This window comes from Macrotis lagotis, chromosome X (assembly GCF_037893015.1).
Source record: "Macrotis lagotis isolate mMagLag1 chromosome X, bilby.v1.9.chrom.fasta, whole genome shotgun sequence".
NCBI lineage: Eukaryota > Metazoa > Chordata > Mammalia > Peramelemorphia > Peramelidae > Macrotis > Macrotis lagotis.
Window position 1 is genome coordinate 383,102,167 of NC_133666.1, and position 20,743 is coordinate 383,122,909.

At 36.1% G+C, this 20,743-nt stretch overlaps 1 protein-coding gene across 6 annotated transcripts in view; it reads right to left on the reverse strand.

The window, feature by feature from the left end:
• Window positions 1-20,458, reverse strand: part of PIGN (phosphatidylinositol glycan anchor biosynthesis class N) — a 214,839-nt gene extending 194,381 nt beyond the window's left edge. For 3 of the 6 annotated variants that reach the window (XR_012472589.1, XM_074207369.1, XM_074207364.1), the window contains exons 1-2: window positions 20,356-20,452; window positions 14,677-14,755 (exon numbers count right to left, since the gene is read on the reverse strand). Coding sequence is in view for 4 of the 6 variants with exons in the window: in XM_074207369.1 (XP_074063470.1) it covers window positions 14,677-14,679 (3 nt within the window). In the remaining 2 variants the exon portion in view is untranslated. Of the gene's footprint in view, window positions 1-14,676; window positions 14,756-20,355 lie in introns of all 6 variants that reach the window. The other 3 variants (XM_074207367.1, XM_074207365.1, XM_074207368.1) reach the window with 3 other exon arrangements.
• Between the last annotated feature and the right edge of the window lie 285 nt (window positions 20,459-20,743).

Here is a 20,743-nt window from a genome sequence, read left to right on the forward strand (position 1 = left end):
CTTGCTCAAGTTATTCCCAAAACCCTCCAAATACCTTTAAATAATACCTCTAAAATTCTATAGTAGTAGAACCCACAAAAAAAAAAAACCAAAAGTAAAATAATTTTCTAGCCCAAGACAACTTGGGCTTTTCTGTAGAAAAGTCTGGTGCCCCAGGGTGAAAGAGGAATGAGAAGTAGAGCAGGCCTCGCTAGTACAAATCAGCTGTAGCAAACCAGTAACTGGTAGTAGGGGTGACTGGGCCAGAGGCAGTGGTAGTAATTTCCAGAACTTTCAGCCCAGAAACTGCCAAGGACAACTTGAAAGGTCAGCAGGAAAAGTCTGTCTCATCAGGGTGAGAGTGGAGCACAGTCCAGCATAGCTCTGAGCAGACCAGATACAGGCTTCCAATAAAACTGCATCAGCAGTGGCAGCAGCTTCCAGAACTCTTGACCCACAGATTAAGTAGGTCAGAAGGAGATTACAGGGATCTCTTTGCTATAAGCAAGGCAGGACTCTACTAATTTGCCCATACTCTGATCTGGATTGCAGTCCTGGGTTACAGTCCCAAAAAGAAGAGGAGGAGGAGGAGGAGGAAGAGGAGGAGGAGTAGCACAGTGTTTGCTGCTGCAGCAGGGCAAAGAACCTCTTTCCAATTCTAGGACAGAAAGCAGTACTTGCAGTCTCCCACAGACCAGAGCACAGGTCAGGAGAGCAGTCAAAACCTCCCCTTAGATCATACCACCTTGGAAGAACTAAAAACTTACAGGTCCGTAGAAGATTCTGAAAATAGTTAAACAAAAACACCAGAAACTTGGATCAAGGCACCCTCCACTCTGGAAGCAGAGCCCTACCTCAACAAAGAATTAAAATCAAGTTATAGACTAGGGAAATGAGTAAACAGAGAAAAAAAAAATCTGACCATAGAAAGTTATTATGGTGATAAGGAAGATCAAAACACACACTCATAAGAAGATAAAGGCAAACCGCCTTCACCTAAAGCCTCTAAGAAAAATATGAATTGAATTCAAGCCATGGAAGAGTTCAAAAAGGATTCTGAAAATCAAGGAAGGGAGGTAGAGAAAAAAATCAAAAAGAGAAATGGGAAAATCATAAAAAACAATTCAGCAGCTTGGTGATGGAAACACAAAAAAATACTTAAGAAAATAACATCTTAAAAAACAGACTTAGGGGTGGCTAGGTGGCACAGTGGATAAAGCACAGGCCCTGGAGTCAGGAGTACCTGGGTTCAAATCCGGTCTCAGACACTTAATAATTACCTAGCTGTGTGGTCTTGGGCAAGCCATTTAACCCCATTTGCCTTGCCAAAATACCTAAAACAACAGACTGAGTCAAATGGAAAAAAAGGTACAAAAAGCCAATAAGGAAAAGAATGTCTTAAAAAAAAGAATTAGCCAATTGGAAAACAGAGAAACAAAAGCTCAATGAAAAAAATAATTCTTTAAAATATAAAACTCAGCAAAGAGGAGGCTGATAACTTTGTGAGAAATCAAAAAAAAAACCCAATAAAACCAAAATCAAAAGAATAAACTAGAAAACAATGTAAAATATCTCATTGGAAAACAACTGATCTGAAAAACAGATCCAGGAGAGATCATTTAAAAATTATTGGATTACCTGAAAGCCATGATCAAAAAAGGGGTACTAGACAGCATTTTAAAGAAATTAACAAGGAAAACAACCCTGATATTCCAGAAGCAGAGGGTAAAATAGAAATTGTAAGAATCTACTAATCACATCCTAAAAGAGATTCCAAACTGAAAATTGCCAGGAATATTATAGTCAAATTTCAGAGATCCCAGGTCAAGGAGAAAATATTGCTGACAGTCAGAAAGAAAAGTTCAATTATTGAAGAGCCACCATCAGGATAACATAAGATATAGCAGCTTCTACATTAATGGATTGTAGGGCTTGGAATATGATATTCTGGAAGGCAAAAGAGCTTAGATTACAACCAAGAATCAAGTACCCAGGCAAAACTGAATATATTCTTTCAGGGGAAAAAGATGAACATTCACTGAAAAGGGGAGACTTTTAAACTTTTCTTATGAAAACACCAGAGTTGAACAAAAAATTTGATCTTCAAATACAACTCTTAAAGCATAAAAAAAAGAAAAAGAAAAGGAAAATCACAAGTGACTTAATGATGTTTAACTGTTTATATTCCTCCATGGGAAGATGATACTGATATTTCATATGAACTTTCTCATTTATTTGGGCAATTAAAAGTATATGTGTCTGTGTGTGTGTGTGTGTGTGTGTGTGTGTGTGTGTGTCTGTGTGTATATATGCTATGGGAGATATATATATATATATATGTGTATATGCTATAGGAAAGTAGTAAGGGAAGAAGATGAGGGAAGAAGATGGGAAAAGGAAGGGAGGGTTAGAAGGTAGTAAAAGAAGGAAAGGCAGATTATGGAAGGAAGTAGATAGAAGCAAAACACTTCTAAGGAAGGACACTTCTAAAGAAGGGAGAGAATAGAATAAAGGGCAAGATAGGGGAGAATAGGATAGAGGCAAAATACAGTTAGCTATAGTAACTGGGGGTAAAAAATGGAAACAAGTTTCTCTGATAAAGGCCTCATTTCTCAAACATAGAAAACAGAGTCAAATTTATAAAGAAATATAAAGAATTTAAAAAATAAACACTATTCCTCAACTGATCAAATGATCAAAAGGAATGAGCGGATTTCAGATTAGGTTTCATTCTTATCTATGGTCATATTTTTAAAAGTATTCTAACTCATTATTGAGTGGAGAAATGCAAATTAGAACAATTCTGAGGTACTTACCTTATATCTAATATAGCTAACAGAACAGAAAGGGAAAATGATTAATTTTGGAGGAATTGTAGGGAAAATGAGACATTAATGTATTGTCTTTCTTTAGTTAACTTTTGTATTTTCTTTTCTACTTAGTTTACTTTTAAACTCATTTGAGTTTGTCACTGCTTTCATCTTCTGAGATGGCATTTTTATCATACCTATCAGAATAGTAGCTTTCTATGGTTGGTGATCTTTCTGATTTTTTGCTCATTTTGATAATTGAACTCTACACCTTGGGTACAAGGAATATAGTTCCAAGCTTTTTTGTGCTAGGGCCAAATTCTGGTCGCTTGCCAAAGTGCTGCCTTTTTAGCCCAGGCATTGACTATGAAGAGGTTCATTTGCTCCTTTATGACAAGACTTTCCCTATGCAGTGTTTTCTTTCCAAACCTGTCCCATCTGTTGCACCAGCATTCCCAGGGTTTGAACTTTGTCTTCTGATCTGGGGTTGGAACTCTCTCTGCTAGCCTGCTGCCCTATGAGATGGGACCTGAGCTTTACTGTGACTGAGAGCTTCTAGTTGGCTTTTCTGCTCTCCTATCTAAGCTGGGCTATACTTCCTCTTTACCCCAGAAGAGCCAGACTTTTACTTTACATGATATCTTGAGTTGAGAACTTGTTTTGCTCTCTATTTTTGAGGGATCTGTAGCTTTAAGGTCTTTAAGTTGTTTCAGGAAAAGCTCCAGGAGCTTCCGAATTTTGTACCACCATCTTGGCTTCACCCCAGAAGTCTCTGACATTAATATGCCATAAGAAGTGTTGCGAAATGATTTAACCATTCTGTAGAGCAATTTAGAAGTAGGGCAAAGGGTAATAAAACCATGTATACCCTTTGACCTTGCAATGCCACTACTAGGTCCATATTTCAGAAGAGATGAAAAACAAAAAGGAAAAGGACACTCAAACACACACACACACACAAACAAACACACACACACACACACACACACACACACACACATGTGGATATTTATAGCAGTTGTTTTCTGGTAGCAAGGAATTGGAAACTGAGAAATTGAGATAATGTCCATCAATTGAGGAATGGTTGAACAAATTGTGATATGTGATTATGATGGAATGCTATTCTGCTGTAAGAAATGATGAGCTGGGAGGCTCCCAGAAAACCTGGAAAGACTTACATGAGCTGATGCAATGCAAAATGTACTGACTATAAAGTAACAGCAATTTTGTAGGATGATCAACTGTGAATAACTTAGCTTTTTCTTAGCAGTGCTGTGAACTAAGACAAATCTAAAGGACTTATGATAAAGATTTCTATCCATCCCCAGAGACAGCTGTTGGTGTCTTAATACAGATTGAAACATACTTTTTTTTTTACTTAAAAAAGAAAAGGTATAGCATTGTATGAGGATTACCTATGATGTATTTAACTCCTCCCAGGGATAAATGACAATTCTAAAAGATTTGTGATGGAAAAATGCCATCTACATCCAGAGAAAGAAGAAAGGAGTCTGAATACAGACCAAAACTATTTTCTCTTCTTAAAACTTGTTTTATGTATTTTTCCCTTATGTTCTTTCACAATATGATTAATATGGAAATATGTTAAATATGATTATATTTATATGATCTATATCAGATTACTCACTGAGGGGGGAAGGAAGAGAGGAAGAAAAATATAGAACTCAAAAGCTTACAAAAAGATGAATGTTGAAAACTATCTTTGCATTTATTTGAAAAAATAAAATAACATTCAAAAAAAAGTAATGAGTATTAAGAAAAGATCAGCAAATTTGGTAATTAGATCTTTGATAATTTCAGGAAATGACAACTGAGTGGTAAGATTGGAAGCCAGATTAGAAAGGGTTCAGAAAAAAGTAAAAAAGAGAGGAAGTAAAGATAACAAATGTAGATTTTTCACAAGGAGTTTGTCTGAGAAAGTGAGATAGGGGACAATGGGGATGGTAAGATCTAATGAGTACTTTTTTGGTTTGTTTTTTGGGGTGTCTTTGCAAGGCAATAGGATTAAGTGACTTGCCCAGGGTCAGACAGCTAAATAAAGCTAAATTTGAACTCAGGTCCTCCTGGCTCTAGGGCCAGTGCCACTTCACTAGCTAGCTACCCCACCTAGCTGCCCTTCTAATGAGTATTTTTAAAGGAGAGGGAGAATCGGAGTATTTCTAGGCAAAAGGGAAGGAATCCATAGAAAGGGAGAAATTGAAGTTTAGACAGTTGAGGGAATGATAGTGGGGAAAATCTGATAAAGAAGACAGGGAAAGGAAGGGGACAAGCTTACATGTCTTCACATGGATTGATCGTGACAAGAAGGAAGGCCACCATCTGGAGTACAAAAGGAGAGAATGGAGAATGATGCCAGGGAATAGTGAAATAAAGAAAGAAAGAAGATGGAGCTCAAGGTAAATGGCTTCTCTTTATTTGCTTAAGTTGTGTTAAAGCCATCTTGCATTAAAAAAAAGAGACACAGTTAAGTATGCCCAGACAATATAGACACGGTGTAAAGAAGCATATACAACAAACTAGATGGTGCAGTGGACAGAGAACCAGCCCTGGAGTCAGGAAGACCCGAGTTCAAATTTGGACTCAGGCACTTGACATTTATTAGCAGTGTTACCTTGGGCAAGTCACTTAACCCTGGCTGCCTCACATGCAGGGTCATCTCCAGTCATTATGATTATCTGGCCACTAGACCTCCCTGATGTTGTGGTTTTCTTCAAGGACAAAAGACAAACATTATCATCAGCATCAGCATCACCTGAGCTAGGACAAAAAAACCTCTAAAACCAGTGCCAGCAGCCCAATAAGCTGCAGATCTATCCTATTTTCACTCAAATTCTTATCTTAGAATTGTATGTTTTACCTAGTTATTGGAGATAAGGAAAAGCCTGATGATTAAACTCTTTTAAGCAAAAGGGTAAAAAGCTCTCTGGGGACAACTTTTGATGAGGTCCCTAATTCAGCCTGAGGATCCATTGGTTCATGAGTAGATAACTAAGTAAACCAAATTCTAGGTCTCCTTGGGACTACATAGACAAAACCTGCCAGATTTCCCCATGTCTAAGACACACCCTTTTTTTTAAGGTTTTTTTGCAAGGCAAATGGGGTTAAGTGGCTTGCCCAAGGCCACACAGCTAGGTAATTATTAAGTGTCTGAGACCTGATTTGAACCCAGGTACTCCTGACTCCAAGGCCAGTGCTTTATCCACTACACCACCTAGCTGCCCCTTAAGACACACCCTTTTTTGAAAAATTTGGGGTCTAAAAATGGGGAGCATATAAGAATACAGTGGTTGCAGATTTTTTAAATTTGGATTTCCCTCTTTTCTGCACTTGTCTTTGGGCTCATTGTTTCACATTTATTACTAGTATATTGGGTTACATTTTGTCATGTGCTGTCCAGAAATGGCTCAGAAATGATTTTCATATGGTGCTGAATTCAAGTTCAAAGTGATCTAGTTCACAAAAGTGAATGGAAATCATGCTGCTGAATGGAAGTCTGGTCTTCCACCAACTGAGAAAACATTCTGAGACTAGCTATGGGAAGAAGAAACCCTACTAGAAATGTCACAGCAGAAAAAAGGCCATGAGACAAATCAGCAAAATGGTTTAAGTTAGAGAGGGAATTGAAGAGATTGAAGAGCAAAGGGCAAGTGGAATTCCTGTGTCCACAAAGAGCAGGAGGCAAGAAGAATTGCTGATGAAAAAAGAAGTTACTGATTTCAAAGGAGAACACAACTGATGCTTTAGGTTCATGAAATAGAATGGTCTGAGCATGTGTCCATGCACCAGACTTGCCCAAAAAGATGCCTGGAAGCTATAAGCAGGTCCTTGAATTTCATGATAAATAAAACTTGAGTTCAATAACTTTATATAATACATTTTTTTTTTCCAAATTTCAGGTTCCAAAATTAAGGTGCATCTTATACATGGGGAAATATGGTATTCTCAACCAGGAAAATTGCTTGAAAGAACTATGTCTAAAGTGCTTCGTGATCTAATATTGTATAGGGAATGGGTATATTAACAAAAATTCTTGCCAGCAATCAAGAGATGATGGAAGTTTTCATTTAATAAATTAATCTATTTGTGAAGGTCATGGAAGTTTTCATCTTGGCAGGTGAATTATTGGTATATTTGAGAAGCAGGGAAAAAAAATTTTATTGCTAGTTTACAGGATTATCTAGATCTAGAAAAAGAACACCTTCAGACCAGGTAAGTCACATCTGAAACTTCCTCTCTTCCCAGGTGAGGAAATCTCATTCGCCCTTCCCTAGATTCCAAAATTCTACAGGCCTTACAATTTTCCTTACATATAGTGAGTAATATTTTGTTTATTTTAAGAAATATAGTGTATTATCTGTCAGCATTATCTGCATTATATGTTCTGTCTTTTTCCTGTGGTCTGATCAGCCAAAAGGGAAGGATAAAAATAATGACAATCTTTTAAATAAAAGTTTCAGTTTTCAAAGGATATAGCCTTTTCTCTATGCTTCTAATTCTGGTCAATTTGGGAAGGCAGAAGGAGATAAATAGAAATGAGGGAGAGGATCCTTTCACCATTTGCAGAAATTCAAGGCATTGGAAATTAGAGACTAAATTTATGCCTGAAGTACAATCTGTTGAATGTGTATTTCCAATTTATGATGGGAATATGGTTTGAATGTTCAATGGATACTGAAATAATTTAGTGAGTCTTGGGGAGGGCAGTTCATTAGGACTGTTAAAAAGTAGAAATACTGTGAAATTTGCAGGAAACAGCATCCAGATCATTCTCTTTCCTGGAGGGTGAAAAATATTACTGTCTTACTATAAGGAAAGAAGTTGAATTTACAGACTGGAGAATGCCCAGTTCTAAAAAGATCTGAAATCAAAATAAAAATTTTGACTCTAGTGATTCCAAAAGCCAAGAAAAATAAAAGTGAGCAATACTGGAGTTTGAAAAATTAGAAGTCTTATCTGGAGCTTGAGAATTGCCCGATACAGGGATACATTGTTCTCTCCAGCTTGAAGAGAGTCTTGTGATAATTAAAAATAACAAATCAGTTGAAAAAGGGAAAAATGAAATTTTAAAACTGGATAGTTGTGGTCTTCTGTAAATGATTTTGCAAAACTTAATTATCTAGGTAAATTAGAAACAAAGTCATCTAAAGGAATTTAGCAAACTCTTAGATAAAAAACTAAATTGTAAAGAATTTATTTGGCAAGATGAGAAACTAAATCTTACTGTTTCTAAACTAAGAAGGAAAACGTAAAACTGTAGTAAATTTGTAAATATATTTTGAAAAGTGTGCTAATCTGCAAAGGAGAGATTCAATGGAGTCAAAAGTAAAAGACTTTTACAGATAAATTGTGGTATGATTTTAAAATAAAAAGTTGCAGGATTAAGAAACTATCAGAGCAAGAACACAAAGTGCTGAATCAATATGGAGAAAGGTAACAAATTAAGAGCTTACAATTATCTATGATCTCAGAATAGAATTTACAGGGCTTTCTTTTACATATGGCCCTTTCAGTAACTTCTTTCAAAGAATTTTTGTGATATGCAGGGTTCTAATTAGAGGCCTTGGGAAGAAAAGAAAATTGGAAGAAGCTGGAGACCATTCACAATGAAAGAGTATAGACATAAAATTCAGTTAGAAGATAATGAGAAATATATAAAAGTATTCTTAGAAGTAAATAAGATTTTGGGGGGCAGCTAGGTGGCACAGTGGATAGAGCACGAGCCTTGGAGTCAGGAGGACCTGAGTTAAAATCCGACCTCAGACACTTAATAATTACCTAGCTGCGTGGCCTTGGGCAAGTCACTTAACCCCATTTGCCTTGCCCCCCCCAAAAAAACTAAAATAAAATAAAATAAAAGTAGATAAATTATTTTAAATATGCAACTCAACTCTTGAATCCTTAATAGCAGGAATATAGAACTACTGATTTTCAACAAAGCTAAACAATATAAGATCCTAAAATGTGCAAAATAGGTCATAAGAAAAACAAAGGTATGGTAAAGTACTACAGAAAATGTAAGGAAATTTTAGGCCTCACTGATGAAAAAGGAGAGTAGAGAGTAAAGAGTAAAGTTCTGAACTCTACTTGGACAAATAGTTATTTCTTCCTCAGGAAATTCAATTTAGTTTTGAGATTTCTCATGATTTCTAAGTTTGACTTGTAGATTTTGATAACCTTGTGGATAGAGAAGAATAGCTAGAATTATATAAAAAGATATAGCAATTTAAAATTTGGATTCAAATTGGGTTTGATCAATTTATTGGAGAAATTATTTACAACACAGTTGATCTGAGATCTGAAAGTAAGCACCAGAAGAACAGAGATAATTACTCTATACCAGTCTTTGAATGAAACTAGTATGGAATGCCAAAATTCATAGATGAATTCATAGCTGACTTGGAGATGCATTCATCTGGGTTAATGTCATTTGACTGGTGATAATTTTAATTTCACATTTCACATTTTAATGCTTATGATAGCATTATAATTATAAATTTCTTGTATTGTGATCTTAGGATATCATATAAATGCTATTAATTATGTGCTATAGCTAGAAGATGATGCATTTGTATCTGTAAAAGTTTAGCTTTACCTTTTTATCTGAATACTATGATTCCATAAATAACTTTATAGTTAACGTTATGAGCTAACGATTATTAGAGACTTTAGTCTGGAAGACAGTTTGTCTTTTTAGTTAAAAACTGACATAAGATTTCAAAGTTAATTTCAACTTAATATCTTAAGAACTTAAGTCTCATAATCATTGAGAAGTTTTGTGAGAACTTACCAAAACCAAGGAATTGTCAAAAACCCTAAAGGACTCTTTGAAAGAAGTTACTGAAAGGGGCATATGTAAAAGAAAGCCCTGTAAATTCTATTCTGAGATCAGAGATAACTGTAAGCTCTTAATTTCCAGAACTAAAATTACTTTCCCTAAGAAAAATATGCATTCACAGCCTAAGGAGTTGGAGTAGGGACAAATTAGAAGGGCTTAAAGATTTGTTTATGGTATTGAAATGTTATGTGGTGACTTGTCTGACTACAGACAATTTCTGAGAAATCTATGGAAATCTAAGGAAAAACACTGAATAAATTGCACTCCAATTGATTTATGGCATCTGTACATTTTTGTGTCACCTTTGGATTACCAGATTAAAATTTAAAGATTTCTCTTTTCCCTAGACAATATGATATGTAATACCTTAGCCAATTCAGACTAACAGTAATAACTTGATAAGACTTTGAATGAACTATCATGTATTCCTATTCATTTCTGTGATTATTATATAATATATATATTATATATATAATATATATTATATATATAATATATATATATAATAATACAACTTAGAATTATGCAATTATGCAAATAAAAATGGCAAAAATGTCCATATCCTCTGGCTTTGAGTTTCCTCCTCGGCATTTATCTAAAGGAGATCAATGACAAAAAGAAAGCCTCTATATACACCAAAATATTTACAGTTGAACTTTTTGTGTAGCAAATAACTGGAAACAGAGTAGCTGTCCATTGATTAGAGAATAACTAAGTAAATTATGATGTATGACTATAATGAAATAAGACATTTTCCCTATTCAATTTCAAACTCCTCTCAGGAAAGTCCCAATTATACAGAACACTGAAAATAATTTCATATTTTTTAAAATATGTTTTGCTTATTTTTTCTTTCTCTTTTTTTAAAATTTAAAATTCTTTGGGAAAGAAAAGGAGGAACACAGGGGAGTTTAGGTAATATAAAAATAAAAGATTTCAACTAAAACTTTGCTAATTCAATACCATATCAATGAAACTATCAAAGGATTACTTTTCAAAGGTTGAAAAAATAATAACCACATTTACCTGGCAGAGCAAAAGGTCAGGAATAACTATTTTTCTTAAATAGACAGAGGGGATCCAGCAAAACTTTTTGATTTGATTAAAAAATAAAGAAACCAATCAAAGGAACAAATTAGGTACATGAACCTTTGATTTATCAAAACCAATATTTTCATTTGATAAATCAAAACCCCCAACTCTTGGGATAAGGGCAAAAACTATAGGGATCACTAAGGAATCTGGAACAAGCACAAACCAAGATATTACATTCATATACCAAAATAAGTTTCACTTAAATAATCACCACATCAAGGTCAAGTCTTGGTCACATGACTTAGATCTAAGAGTTCTTTGCAACAAAACAGAACTCTTTCAAGTCCCTAAAATTGGAATGAGTACACATTAAATCCTTTAAGAAAGATTCAATAGAGGGCAGATCTGTTGCCAGCAGACTTGGTAATTCCAGCTCCAATAGCATACATTAAAGCTGCTGCAGTTAAAAAGCTCATAGTTGGACCTTTGGAGCATGCTGGTGCCACAAGGTGAGCCACTACCTGACCCATCCACTGCCTCATGGTATCCCTTCACTGTTCTTAGTTGAGTATCTTGAGAGGCAGAACCATTTACTTTGGAAAAAATCAGAATGTTCAAAGCAGGTTTGGTTTTTCAGAACTGGAACCATGATAAAGAGGAGCAGCCAGGGATATTTGCATCTTATCACTATGGGTGAAATTCTTGGGCCAGAGCAAAAACATTTGCCAAAAATATTTTCATTAATCAAGAATGAAAGTCAGAGGGTCAAAGACAATCAGATACCATCATAGTTCTGACCATAAACAATGTGGACTAGCAATTCAGTAGAGTGGTTCACCCCTACCCCACTCCACCTCACGCGGCTTCCAGAAGACCAAAGTCTTTGGGTTCCAGGGGAAGAAATATGGTTGCAGAGATGAGTAGCACAATTCAATCACTTTACTGAGGATTAGGATCATCAAGAGACAGGTTAGCCATACCATATTGTCACAAAATTGTTGCCAAAAAAAAAAAATCACCATACTGGTGTTCTGTCTAGTGTTCTCTTGCTATATGGGGGGGACCCATATCCTCGAGACCAAAATCTCCTACAGCATCCAGGTCATCACCAAAAGTCAGGTCACAGGGTGATGATGGTTCTGAAAAAGGCAGTGAGAAGAAATGTCTTTGTGCAATATTCCCTTCATTATAATAAAAAATGTGCAAGTCCTGCCATCATGCATTTGATGTCATGGTCTTTTTCAGTTATGAAGTACAACAATAACAAGGTGTATATGAACAAAAACATAAAATTCTGTATAAATAAAGTCAGATTTAAATTAAGTTCATTTACCAAAAAAAAAACTAATGAAGTTAAAATCAGAAGGGTAACTGTTAAGTGGGAAGTCATCTTTACAGAAAGTTTCTCTGAAAAAGTTTCATATCCAAGAAATATAAGGAATTGATTCAAACTTCTAAAAGTAGGGTCATTTTCAAAGAAAGAAATAAGAGGTGATGGCTACAAGTTGCAGAATGAGACATATATTTTCAAATGAGGTCATTTGTAGGAATTTATGCTATTTGACAACATAACATAATTATTATAATGTGTTATTTTTTTTCCCAAATTAGTAAAGGAAATGGAATAGAGAGGATGACTAGGGATGAGGCTCTTCCTCCAGTAAAAAGAAAAACACAAGAAAAGAAAATTTGAAGAATTTTTAAATTCACAGAAAAGAAGACCAGAAGGAATCATAAACAAACAGTACAACTTTGAAAGTTATATGTTGAATTTATTATCTATGTTAAAAAAACAAAATAACATGATTTCCATATTTATATTTCAAACCCTAATCTTAAATATCTGTAATATATTTCCCAACAGATGTCTAACAGGCATCTCCACTTGGATCTTCCAAGCACATCTTAAAGTCAACATTTCCAATGTGAAACTCATTACCCTCTCTCTAAGTCCAGCCTTTCTCAGTGAAAAGTGTCAAATACCTTCCATCCCTAATATTTGCAATTTTAGAATCATCCTTGATCACTGATCTTCCTTCATCATTATCCCCATATTCTACATCTCTTATACCAGTTCCTTTTTCTCCCCTAGTTCAATTTATCATCACCTTTTGACTGGACTACTGAAAAATAGTCCCAACTAGTTTCTCTCACATTCTCTCCTCTTTCCAGTTCATCTTCCACGGTAGCCAAAATAATTTTCCTAAGGCACAGCTTTGCTTCTGAAACATGGCCATCTTCATCATAGAAAGCATTTGTCAGAGAATTCTTTAATGAAGTTATCAGCGCATTTGTAACAGTCCCATTCCTGTTTCCCTATCTTTCCAGTATGAATATCCAAAACGGCACTGGATAAGGAGCCTCTGGTCCTTAAGAAATTCACAATGTTATCATTGTCAGGGGTCTCACAGAATTCCCAGTCAAGTCATATCACAATAAGAATCCCTTATACAACATCATTGACAACTGATTATTCAGTCTTCAAATGAAGATTGCTTTGTTGTTGTTATGGCTGTTGTTCACTTCAATTTTCCATTTGGATTTTCTTGGCAAAGATATTAGAGTGGTTTGCCATTTCCTTTTCCAGTTCATTTTATAGATGAGGAAACTAAGATAGACTGGGTCAGGTGAAATATCCAGGGTCACATAGCTAGTCAGTATCAGAGGCCAGATATGAACTCAGCAAGATGAGTCTTCTTGACTCCAGGTCCTGTACTCTATACAGTGGATCACCTCACTGCCCCAGAGGAGGGTTAGTAGTGGAGAATTCATCACTTCTCTAAGTAACTAATTACATTCTGGAATTTTCTAATTGGTAGGAAGTTTTGTCTTTATAATATGCCTTACAGTATCTTATTAATCTTCTCCTAACCAAAAGCTTTTGGTCACATCAATGATAGGCAATTAAATAAGGATGAGAAAAATAAAATCGCAAATTATCTTCAAAAAGTAGGGCAAATCACAAGAAATCCTATTATGGCCAACAACTCATAATTTTTGAAAAAATTCTCAAGAACTATTTTAATGATGGATGGGAAATATGAGGTGAAAAAAGTCCTACTAATATCTCATAGTGCTAAGGAGAAGTATAAACTTTGACGAGTTCCAAAAAGCTGGAAAGGATTTGAAAAATATTCTGTCCTTGAAGGACAAGTCTAGTTGGGTTTATAAAAGGTCAATACTAAAATATTAGATACTTGATGATAAGTTTTTACAAATCATGAAGCTCTACTGAGGTATAAAAAGGTTATGTCATACATTTGATGAAGGATAATCAATGAAATAATGAACGTTTTCAACTATTAGAGCATGAGAACATAAGACATAAGCAAAAACTTAAGTTTCTTTGAAGAATAACAGTTGAATAACATCTTCAAATTTTATCCTACACTTACAGATGCCTGTACGAATAATACTAGTTTTACTAAAAGGCACTAGAAATTCCAAATTTATCCGTATTTTATTACACATTAAAATTATTATTTTGTATTACTGGTCTATCTTTTGAAAACAGTAAAACAAAAATAACTAAATTAATAAAAGATTCACTCATCTAATAAGCGAAGAAATATAATAGTTTCATCTGTCATAAATCCTTCTGTTTCCCTTTAGTTTCTTTATTAAATTTTATTTCTTCTATATGATATAATATTTCTTTATTCTTAACTGCTGTGAGGGGAAATTGTAATACATACTCATAGACACTAGATGCTGCTAATAACATTCCTTTTGCTTTTAATTCTACAAAGGGGAAACATTAAAGGGGAGATGGGATAACTACATCATTGCTAAAAGGAAAAGGGGATTTCTGTACAAAATTAATACATAAAATACATAAATTAAATTAATACATAATTAATACATAAAATTAACACATAAAATACATAAAAAATACAAAAACTTAAATAATACTGCATTTTGCAAAAACCATAATCACCCATTTTGAAAAATATTTACTTTTTCTTTGGTTATCAAAAACATAAATGCCTTACTCACCATCCATGGATAATTTTTTCCAAAAAAGTTTCCTCCCAAAAAAGTTAGTTCTGAAAGATCTGGTTAATATCTGAAATTACTAAGAAGAGAGAACAAAATTAAGATTTAATCATTAATTAGCATATTAAAGATATGACAGATCAACAATTTTTATTGATACTTTAAGGATGTAGATGATACTTTGAAACCTGCCATTAAACATAACTTTTGCATATTATTAAGACTAGTTTCTATAAGGATTGGTCAATCAATGTTGACTGGAGCCAGAGTCAAATATTTATAGAGGTAATACTTAGATAAGCATTGGTCTAGATGTCAGGAAGGCCCTGATAATGTCTCTTTCTAACAGCATGATCCCAAGAAAATCACTTCACTTCTTGGCTCAGTTTTCTCATCTATAAAGTGGCATCTACTTCATAAGGTTATTGTGAGTATGAAATGAAATAAGATATGTAAAATATCTTGCAAATCTGAAGCATTAGATAAATGGTATATTATCATTTTCATCACCATCATCATCATCTTCTAGTTACAGAAGCTGAGTCTGATGTTCTTTAACTGGAACTTCATATAGCTACAATGTAGCTAAGGATTTAATCAAAATGGAATTTTAAACCTGAAAACACACATAAGAAACTAAATATTCAGGAAAGAACTCTTAGATACTTCTTTGGAAAATGCTAAATTCATTTTATTTTCAACCAGTTTATCAAAAGCATTTTTAAAAATTCTTCTAGGGGGCAGAGCCAAGATGGCGACAAGAGGAGATCTGGTTTTAGGAGTTCTCTCATAAAACTTCTAAACTAAGGACTCTAAATTTTCGAGAGACAGAACCCACAGAGGGGCTCAGTGAGGCAGTTCTCCTACTCAAGGTATCCTGGAAAAGAGCAGAAAGGCTCTGCTCCCCGGGGCTGGAGGGGTCGCCCGCCAGAGGGGTGGCCTGCCAGAGCGAAAGAACTTCAGCCTCCCGGAGGCAGCCCCAGGGCGCTGGGAGCCGTGGCCCCAGGGGGCACCAGGCACAAATTGGGGGAACAGCAGGGGACCTCTGCAAGAGTGAGCACATGAAGCCCAGCCCTCAGGGCACACAGCAAGCAGCATGGCCAAGGCAGTCCAGATCCAGGAAACAGAAGCAGGCGGAGCCAGTAAGCAGGAGCCCCCAGGGCATGAGCCCATTGAGCTGAGGCAGGGGAGTGAAGAGAGAGAGACTGCAGAGCTCTGTCCTCTGCCTCTGGAACAGGACTCTGGGGTTCTGGCCACATTCAGATCCTGATCTCAGTCTAGCCCCGCCCCCACAGAACAGCAGCCCACCCCCCCACCTCAGCCCTGTAGCAAAGGGGGCGCTTATGGTCATTCATAGACCAGGAGGGAGGACAGAGCCTCACACACTGAGACCCTTGTGGGAGTGTCCCAAAAGCTCAGGAAGTACCCCCCCAAAACAGGCTTAGGCTGGGAAAATGAGCAAGCAGAGAAACAAGAGGAACACCATGGAGAAATATTTTTTTTAGGTTTTTGCAAGGCAAATGGGGTTAACTGGCTTGCCCAAGGCCACATGTCTAGGTAATTATTAAGTATCTGAGACCAGATTTGAACCCAGGTACTCCTGACTCCAGGGCTGGTGCTTGCCACCTAGCTGCCCTGAGAAACATTTTGCCTGTGAGCCAAAGAAGGATTAAAACACTCTGTCTGAAGATGAGGAAGCACAAGTTCCTGCATCTAAAGACTCCAAGAAAAACAGAAATTGGGCTCAGGCCATGAGAGAGCTCAAAAAAGACTTTGAAAATCAAATGAGGGAGTTAGAAGAAAAACTGGGAAAAGAAATGAGAGAGATGCAGCAAAAACATGAAAATGAAGTCAGCAGCTTAGTCAAGGAAATCCAAAAAAATGCTGAAGAAAATAGCATGCTAGAAACCAGCTTAGGTTATTAAGGAGAAGATTGCTTTAAAAAGCAGAATTGGCCAGATGGAAAAAGAGATAAGAAAGCTCTCTGAGGAAAACAAATCCTTCAGACAAAGAATAGAACTCAGAGAGATTGATGAATTTACCAAAAAATCAGGACTCAATACTTCAAAACCAAAAGAATGAAAAATTAGAAGAAAATGTGAAACATCTCATTGAAAAAACAACTGATATGGAAAACAGACTTAGGAAAGATAATTTAAAAATTATTAGAAGACCTGAAAGTCATGATTAGGAAAAGAGCCTTGACATCATTTTCAAAGAATTACTACAGGAAAATTGCCCTAATATCCTAGAAGCAGAGGGCAAAATAGAAATGGAGAGAATCCACCGATCTCCCCCGAGAAAGAGATCCCAAAAAACCAACCCCCAGGAATATTACAGCCAAGTTCCAGAACTCCCAAGTCAAAGAGAAAATATTACAAGCAGCCAGAAGGACACAATTCAAATACCATGGAGCTGCAATCAGGATCACACAGGACTTAGCAGCAACTACATTAAAAGCTCATAGGGCTTGGAATATAATATACCAGAAGGTAAAAGAGCTTAGAATGCAACTGAGAATCAACTACCCAGCAAAACTGAATGTCCTCTTCCAGGGAAAAAGATGGACTTTCAATGAACCAGGGGAATTTCAAATGTTCCTGTTGGAATGGCCACAGCTGAACAGAAGGTTTGATCTTCAGATACAGGACTCAGGTGAAGCATAGAGATTGGAGGAGAAGGGGAAAATATGAGGGACTTAATGATGATGAACTGTATATATTCCTGTATAGAAAAAAGATACTGATAATACTCATATGAACCTTCTCAATTAACAGAGCAGGTAGAAGGAGCTTTTATAAATGAAGGACAGGAGAAAGCTGAATTTGAAGATAAAATATGGTGTAAAAATGGAGTCAATAGAAAAAAGGGAAATGTAATGGGAGAAAGAAAAAGGAGAGGGGGAATAGGCCAAGATATTTCATGCAATAAGATTTTTCTTTATTACAATGAGCTATTGCAATGATATGGAAGGGGGGAAGGCAAGGGGGAATGAGGGAATCTTCGCTCTCATCAGAGGTGGCTAGGAGAGGAAAAACAGCATATATACTCAATAGGGTATAGACATCTAGAATAAGAAGGAGAGGGGAGGGGACAGGGGGAAGGGGTAGGGATGTGAATGAAGGAGTAGAGGATGGACCATGCAGGGGAGAGTGGTCAAATATAATGCATTTTCTTTTTTACTACTTGCAAGGGGCTGGGATTGGATGGCCTGTCCGGGACCATAGGGCCAGGTGGATGCTGGGCCTAAGGGGTGGTATGGGGGCTTGAGGCCTCTTGGCCCCAGGGCCGGGGATCTGTCTGCTGCTCCACTCAGCGACCCTACAGCAGACTCAGTGAAAGGAGAGAGAAAATATAGTACATGGTAGTGAAGAAATATGAAAGGAGGGAGTTGCGATCAGCAATGGCAACAGTGAAAAAATATGGAAGTAACTTTTATGATGGACTTTTCATAAAGAATGTGATCCACCCATGACAGAGTTGTTGGTGTTGGAACACAGATTGAAGCACATTTATTATTATTATTTGGGGGGGGGGGGTGCAGGGGAAATGGAGCTGGGTGGCCTGCCTGGGACAGCATAGCAGGGCAATCATTGGGTGTCTGAGACCGGATTCGGACCCGGGTGCTCCTCGCTCAAGGGCCAGTGCTCTGTCTGCCACCCAGCTACCCCTACTATTATTACTATTTTATTTTATTTTAGGTCTTTTTTTTCTTTTTTTTTCTTTTGGTTTATGTAGGGCAGTGGGGTTGGGGTGGCTTGCATGTCACACAACTGGGTGATTGTTGGGAGTACGGGGCCAGATATGGGCTTGGGTACTACTGGCTCCAGGGCTGGTGCTCCGTCTACTGTGCCACCTGGCCATACCTACAATTACTACTATTATTTTTTTTAATTTTAATTTTAATTTTTTTCTCTCCCCTTTACTTTATCACTCAAGTGAGTCTATATTTTTGGGGGGGGTATTTTGTCTACTTTTAATCAAGAATGTTTTATTAATGTATAAAAAACATTGTATAAAATGAGAATAAATATTAAATAAAAAATAAAAATAAATAAAATTCTTTCTGCATCTGAGGCCTTAGAGCTATTTTCTGGTATTTTCATGCCTCGAGAGAGAATAGTAAAATGAAAATTTGGAATCTTATGTCAAAGGACCTTGGTTCAAATTGTAGCTCTGCCTATTATCACCAATCATTAACCTCTCTGAGCCTTGGTTATCCCCATGAATTGGGGAATGGGTAAGATCAAGTGGCTCCTACACTTACTTTCCTACAAAACATTCTAGGAAGTGATCTCATTAATCAGTAGTGATTCTCCCTTAAGGGTTCCCTTATAAAAGATTTTAACTGAAATAAGATCTTAGAAATCTTTAACTCACTTGGCTGCTTATTTCTGTCAATAAACCAATTATAGACACACCTATTTCAAACTACTCTTCCATTCCCAAGTTATCAAGTATAATGACACTCTTTTGTTGCCCACCATTCAGTTATATTAGTTTTAGCCTTATAAACAAGGAAGCATCAACTAGAGAATACCATTTAAGGTATACTGAACAAGATTAATTGCTCCTTCTTAAGTTTTGATTGACTGCTAGCTAGGTCTGTATCCCAAAGAGATCAAAAGAGAAGTGGGGATGGGGGAAGAAAGGACCTATTTGCACAAAATATTTATAGAAGTTCTTTTTTGTGGTAACTAAGTATTGGATATTGAAGGGATACCTAACAATTGGGAATGGCTGAACAAGCTGAAGTATATGACTGGTGATGGAACATTACTGTGCTATAAGAAATGACAAGTAAAATGAATTGAGAAAAACCTGTTAAGACTTACATGAACTAATGCAAAGCAGAACCAGAACAATATTGTACACAATAATAGCAATACTGTACACTGACATCTATCCTCAGCATTACAATGATCCCAGACAATCTCAAAAGATTTACAATGAAACATGCCCTTTGCCTCCAGAAAAAAAGAACTGATTATTGTCTGATTCAGTCTGTAGACTGAGATACTTTCTTTGTTCTCCCTTTCTTCCTTCCTTTCTTCTTTTTCATTATTTATTTTATTCAAGTCTTCCTGTAGAAAAGGACTAATAAAGAAATTTTTTACACAATTACAATTGTATAAGCTATATCAGATTATTTATCATCTCAGGGAATAGGGATGAGAGGAAGGAAGGGAGAGACAATTTGGAACTCAAAACTTTTTTAAATATTAAAAATTGTTTTAACATATATTTGGAAGGAAATAAAATAATACTTTTTTATCAAAGAGATTATAGCTAACTTTGAAAAAAAATACTTTTGGCTGTATACTTTTAACTAGTCATTAGGCTCCCAATCTACCCCACTCCTTACAATTTTCTAACAACTTTCTCATATCTTCCACTTACAGATTAGGAACAACTAATCACCTTTAAAACTCTCATGGATGTGTTGTAGAAAGAAAAAGAGAATAGGAGAAAATTTAGTTTTAACTATTAGCAGTTAACAGTTTTCACTGCATTCCTAATATCTAGAAAGAACTTTAGTGAGACAATTTACTGAGTATATAGCAGAGGCAGGAAATAAAATTAGGTTACAATTAACAATTAATGTTTTATATGTAGCACTCCTTCCAGAGGTGCTATGAGAATTAATGTGATACTAAAGAGGCAATTTGGCTCACTGACCTTACCAACAGACCTTCGAATTATGTATGCTCTCTGAAGTCCCCTCTCAGGTAGCAAGACGATTGCTCTATGATGATATCCAAAACATTTCATTCTCTCTATGCTTCAGTTTGTCCATCTGTAAAATACAGTGAAGATATATCTCTATGTTGGGGTTGTTGTGGAGAATCACAGCCATGGAAAGAAAGACTGATGATGAAACTATAGATACCCTCCATATCAGTTATGGTATAGAAGAACTGTGCATGCATACACTCATACATGTGTACAGGTATCACACCCTTTATTTCCAGTATAATCAGAAGCTATGTCAAAGTACTAAGTAATTTGGTGACTACTAAATGTGTTCCACAAAGTGGATGGGGCCCATGAAACATATGTGGAGGAT